This window comes from Aplysia californica, unplaced genomic scaffold (assembly GCF_000002075.1).
Source record: "Aplysia californica isolate F4 #8 unplaced genomic scaffold, AplCal3.0 scaffold00092, whole genome shotgun sequence".
NCBI classification, from domain to species: Eukaryota; Metazoa; Mollusca; class Gastropoda; order Aplysiida; family Aplysiidae; genus Aplysia; species Aplysia californica.
In genome coordinates, this window is record NW_004797362.1 from 1,106,641 (window position 1) to 1,112,952 (window position 6,312).

The 6,312-nt window shown below is 41.5% G+C and overlaps 1 protein-coding gene across 1 annotated transcript in view; it reads left to right on the forward strand.

The window, feature by feature from the left end:
* Positions 1–4,380, forward strand: part of LOC101848506 (WASH complex subunit 2C) — a gene marked incomplete at its 3' end in the record, with an annotated part of 26,715 nt that extends 22,335 nt beyond the window's left edge. The window contains 1 exon segment of the mRNA XM_013080599.2: positions 4,178–4,380. Within this exon segment, the coding sequence (XP_012936053.1) occupies positions 4,178–4,380 (203 nt within the window).
* Between the last annotated feature and the right edge of the window lie 1,932 nt (positions 4,381–6,312).

Below are 6,312 nucleotides of genomic sequence, written 5' to 3' on the forward strand. Positions count from 1 at the left end.
GAGTGTGTGTGTGTGTGTGTGTGTGTGTGTGTGTGTGTGTGTGTGTGTGTGTGTGTGTGTGTGTGTGTGTGTGTGTGTGTGTGTGTGTGTGACACGTACGTCACACAGCTCCTTTCGGAGATGGAACGACAAATTGTTTTGGTGAATCTCCTTTTGGAACATTGGTAGTCTGACGCCCTTGCGGCCCAGTTCTTTTCAAGCACCGGTTGTTGTTCTGTAAAAGTTTTACGGCGCTCAAAACTGCTTAAGGTCATATGAGCGCGCGAGCTCACAAGTTGGTAGTGTTCACCACAGATCTTAGCGCAGTTTCATTTTGGACAATGATCAGATTAAAATAATAAAAATCTCAATCTAAAAATGAAAATTTACATAGTACATGTATTATAATAACAATGTATTGCATTTTTTGTAAAGGCCAATGGTCTTTAAGAAGTGGCAAATAAAAATGGTTTCAAGTTCTCCTCATCAAAGACCGATCAGGCACACGTGTGCTGTAGCCGGATTTGACGCTATACGGGGAAAGAATTCTCGTCCAGAATCAGGCATGTTTCCTCGCAATTACATTTGACCAAAAAAACCAAAAAAACTTCCATTCATCATCATCATCCAGTGCCAGATCTGCGACCGACATCGGCGATCATGGTTCTCCGTTCATTCCTTTGATCGGATGCTCTTAAAAAAGCTACGTTTCCCTGAGGTTACCCATTTGTTTAGGTTCCCTACGTAGGTTGCTCTGGGCCTACCCCTACCTTGTTTGCCTTCAGTTTTGCCAGTGAGAACTAGATGTTCAAGACCCTTAATATGTCTATTCAGGTGTCCCAAAAACTGCATTTGTCGTTTCCTGATTGTCTTTAACAGTGAGCGTCCCACGAGAACTTCATCAAAGCACTACCTCATTTGATTTCTGACGCTTGTGTGAGGTGCCAGCTAGAGATCTGTCTCGCCCTTGTGGGGGGGAGGGTGGGAATTTCCGCACTTCTCCAGTGGAGATCCTTCAGGCCGAGGCAAACATACCATTACTCACACTCAGAGGCACACAACTCTCACTACAATACGCAATTAAACAAAGCTCCCAAAACCAGAGAACCCAGCAAACGACTGTATTTTTGGAACACGCCCAGACACAATAAACAAATTCAAAAACAAAGACAAACTCACCAAACCTTTCGGCCCCACAATCCTCGAAGACCTCAAAAACTTAGATGTTTTCCCAAAAGATCTTGAACAATTTCTTTTCCCCGACCGCTCTCCGTGGCACCCCACCAAGCCAAAAGTAGACTTGCAGCTCACCACACACGACAAAGCACGCACAAACACCAAAACATTTAAAGCTGCATACAAGAAACTTATAGGAAAATACCCCGATACTGAGCTAATCTTCACAGATGGCTCTAAATCAAACTCCGCGGTGGGCGCCGCTGCCCTATCCTCAAACATGTACACACCAGAGGAGACTCCATCCCGAGGCCTCCATTTTCTCTGCGGAGGCCTCTCCTCTATCATTGACATGGCATTGGACTCTGTACAAAGTTACCTAAAACATCCTTTCTTACTCTGTCTGACTCTCTATCCTGCGTCACCTCATTAAAAAATTACACACTCACACACGCTCATATATGATCTTTTGCAGTTACAAGTGCCTTAAAACTCTTACTAAAAGACACCCCCCCCCCCACAAAAGATATAGTTATTTCCCTTTAGTCTAGTAACTTTCTTTTAGCCTGGTTACTTCCAGTTGATTTAGTTACTTCCTTTTTAAAAACTTCCTTTTGGACTAGTTATTTCTCTTTAGTCTAGTTTAGTTATTTCCCTTGTCTTTAGTCCTGTTACTTTCCTTTAGTCCTGTTACCTCCCTTTGCTTTAACTATTTCCCTTTATTCATGTAACTTTCCTTTATGCTTATTATTTCCCTTATATTTTGGTTACTTACTTTTAGTCTTGTAACTTCCCTTTGTTAATAATAATAATAAATGACATTTATATAGCGCTCAACCCCGAATAAAGTACACAGGCTCTGAGCGCTTTACAAAACAGTACAACGTACAACTGACAACAGTAACCTAAACCGTTGTGTTCTGACTAAAGAAAATTATTCCAAATATTCATCTAATTAATTTAAAGACAGAAACGACATCAGCTGACATTTGAATGAATCAAAAGATTTGATCTCTCTTAAAGTTAAAGTACTTGGTAAAGTATTCCAGATCTTGGGGCTTTGGTGTTCAAATGCCCTTTCTTTAATTTTTTTTTATACGGACGATGACGGATTTCTCCGTCCCTCGGATGCCTCGGGCAGTATCCGTCTCGCTAAACCAGTGGGCACAAGGCCGTAGGAGAAGCTGAGAACAGATACCACCTTTGATCGTAACCTTTGATTCAAATGCCCTTTCACCCATTGTTTTAAGTTTCATAGATGGTAAAATAAATTACTTTTTGTCAGCTGAGTTGAAATGTACAGTCTTAACAGATTTGATAAATATGATGGTGCATTATCTTTCAAAGATTTGTGACATAGGGTGGCCAACTTGTGCACAATTCTTTTCTAAAAAGGAAGCAAATGCAAAGTTCGTAAAAGAGGTTTAGCAGGGTCTCGCTTAAGTTACTCCCCTCTGTCAAGTCATTTCCCTTTAGCCAAGTAACTTTCTTTTAACCTAGCTACTTCCCTTTGGTCTAATTATTCCCCCTTAGTCTTGTAGCTTCCCTTTATGCTAGCTATTTCCCTTTTGCTGGTCACCTCCCTTAGACTAGTTACTTCTTATAAGTTAAGTTACTTCCCTTTGGTCTAGTTATTTCCCTTTATTTTGGCAACTTCCTTTTGGACCAGTTATTTCTCTTTAATCTAGGTATTTCCCTTGTAACTTCCCTTTAGTCCTGTTACTTCCCTTTGCTTTAATTATTTCCTTTTAGTATGCGACTTTCCATTATACTAATTATTTCCCTTTAGTCTGGTCATTTACTTTTGATCTTGTAACTTCTCTTTTGTTAATGCTACTTCCTTCTGTCTAGTTATTTCCCTTCAGCCAGGTTACTTACCTTTGGGGCTAGTTACTTCCCTTAGGTCTAATTATTTCCCTTTGGTCTGGTTACTTCCCTTTAGTCTAATTATTTCACTTGGTTACTTCCCTTCAGTCTAATTATTTCCCTTTAGCCTAATTATTTCCCTTATTTACTTCCATTTAGTCTAATCTATAATATATATATAGCATTACAGTATCATCAATCGTAATGATTTTTTCGGGATGATGGTGGATGGGAGCAGCCAAAGATTGGCTCGTGTCTAAAATGTTTGATGTAATGTATAGGATATAAATCTATAAGCTTATTAGTGACAAAGGAAACTATAGTCCGCTTGGTGCTGAGCTTGCTAAATGCACATCATATGTGCTCGGCACATTTTCTATTGCACGATTATTTTTAGCGCATAATGTGTCTTATAGACACAAATAGTCTTTTTTTTATATAAAGAGCCATCAGTAAGGTTCTGGGCCATGTGAGAGTTCAAGTTGACTAGCAGCAATATCTTTTTCACAGTGGGAAGGACATTTCTTTATCAAACTGTACTTTTCAATGTTTTGTTTTATTGAATGTTGTCCAAAAGCACCTTAGTAAAGGTTTTGTTTCAGTTATCACTACTCTGTGTAGAAAAACAATTGACCGGGCTACAAAACAACAGTAAGTTCACTTTAATAATCTTTGATTTTCACTTTAACTTTAATCCTCTCCCTCACCCTCTCTCATTCTCACCCCCTCTCCTTTCCTCCTCTCTCTCTCTCTCTCTCTCTCTCTCTCTCTCTCTCTCTCTCTCTCTCTCTCTCTCTCTCCTCATCCTCTGTCCCTTTTTCTCTCTGATTGAACTGACATCCACACATCGTTTGTGTTTTCATTTGTGGTTTTTTTCTCTCTTATTTAACTGACAGCATCTTTGATTATCTTTTGTGTAGTGTCTGTTATTTATTTTTATTTTTTTTCTTCTATTCTTTCTTTTCCCCGTGGGAGGTTGGTAGGTGCTCTAGTGTGGTTTGCTCCTTTTTCCCTGTCAAACATCTATCGTCTTCATCTCCCCTCCTTCTTTTTTGTGTTTGTTACTCCTTTGTGACACCTCTAATCTTCGGCACTTATATGACCTTATTGTGTTGCAAGTGCCGTAAAACTCTTACGAAAACTCTTCATTCCCCAGGAGGAAGACAAGGGGTGGTCGGAGGAGGAGAAGAACTCTCGCAGCTCCAGTGTCCACTCCAGCACCTCGGCCACCGGCCCGGGTGTGAGCAGACTGACCCCTGGCGGAGCGGTCAAGAACTCTCGCAGCTCGTCGGGAGCCAGCAGCATCTTTGCCGATGACAACGACGATGACGACTCACTCTTCACTTCCGGCAAGGCCAGGTCAGTGGGGGGGTTGGCGGGTGCTTCTCCGCTGTGTGGTCTTTTCCTTCTTTCCGTATCTGACATCTCGCGACCTCAGTGCTTTTTTTGTGGTATATCCATTTTTTTAACATTGAAAATGTGACTTCTTCTTAAGCTCACTCTTTGTTATGAACTGTTTTCACTGTTATTAAAAATGGAGATACAACAAGAAAGCACTGAAGTTATGATCTGTCAGTGGGTGGTTGATGGGTGGTCCTCCGCTGTGTGGTTTGTTCCTTCTTTCCTATCAAACAAATATTGTCTTTATATTCACTCCTTTTTTGTGTTTGTTACTCTCTTGTAATTCCTCTAATCTTCGGCACTTATATGACCCTATTGTGTTACAAGTGCCCTTAAAACTGTGACTAAAACTTTTTAAAAATCTTCTTTGCTATCAAACATCTATCGTCCTTGTCTCTCCTCCTTCTTTTTCGTGTGTGGTGTGTGTGTCTCTTGTGACACCTCTAATCTTCGGCACTTTTATATGACCTTATTGTGTTGCAAGTGCCGTAAAACTCTTACTAAAACAAAAAAACAAAACTATTTTTCCTCCGTAGATGATTTCCTGGCCTCGAACAAGGTGGAGAAATCCTCCACTCACACGGTGAAGAAACCGTCGGCACAACCGGCCGCTGCCGCCGTCGCTAAACCCAGCGGAGGAGGAGGGGGAGGTCTGTTTGACGACGATGATGAGGAAGACGATTTGTTCGGCGGTGGAGCTCCGAAGAAAGCTGCGGCGAAACAAGGTCAGATATTGCCCAGGAAAGCTTTCCTCTTTTTTCCTTTTAGTCTTCTCAGTCCTGCCAATTTGTCTGTCGGCCCTTGTCCTTTCCTCGGCATCTGTAGCTTTTATAGGTGGGTGGTTGAAGGGCGCCACTGGTAGGCCCAACTTCTTTACTTTCCGTCTGTTGTTTATTGTTTATAAGGGTAGTTGGAGGGTGTCACATTTAGGTCCTGTTTCTTTCTTTTAAAAAATCTGATCTTATCTTATGCTGGTGGGTGGTTGGTGGGTGCTCTAGTGTGGTTTGCTCCTTCTTTCCTATCAAACATCTATTGTCTTTATCTCTCCTCCTTCTTTTTTGTGTTTGTTACTCTCTTGTAACACCTCTAATCTTCGGCACTTATATGACCTTATTGTGTTGCAAGTGCCGTAAAACACTTACTGAAACTACACTATCTTATGCTATATTATATTATCATATCCTTTCTTACTCTGTTCTGACTTTTCTTTCCGTATCTCATCTCATCTCGTCTCATCTTATCTCATGTCTCAGCTCCAACTGCTGCGTTGACGCAGAAGCCAAAATCTGCGGCCAAGTCTGACCTGTTTGCCAACGATGATGACGAGGATGATTTGTTTGGAGGCTTTTCTGCTCCCGCGACCAAGAAGAAGTCTCACAGTAACGCAGGACTCACCGTGGAAGCAGAGGAGGAGGAGGAGGAGAAGAGAGTGGAAGATAAGCCAGACAGAAAAGCAGCTCCAGAAAAGAAGGTGAGAGCTTTTGGCTTTTGGCGAAATCTTTTCGCTGCCACTTTTACGGGGAAGTCCCACTTTTCGTAAATGTTCTTTTTTCTGTTATGTGGGAAAGGTTTTGTGACGATTTGGGCTATCTCTAATACTTGCACGTCTATTTTTTTTTACCATTCTGATCTCTTAAAGAAATTTAATTCACTTGAACCCCCCGGGGCGGTGCCACTGACTGAAGTGTCTTTAGGCCATTCCCTAAGGGGGGACATTTCTCGTTCAAGCACAGTAGAATTGTAAATGGGCTGACTCATGTCACGCTCATAACTGTGCCTGATCTACAACAGGGAACTGCTGCTTTTTCTTTCCTGATCCTTACTATTGTCATTTCCTCTACTTCTTTTGTATGTTTGTCACTCTCTTGTGACCCGTTATTTCCGGGGTGC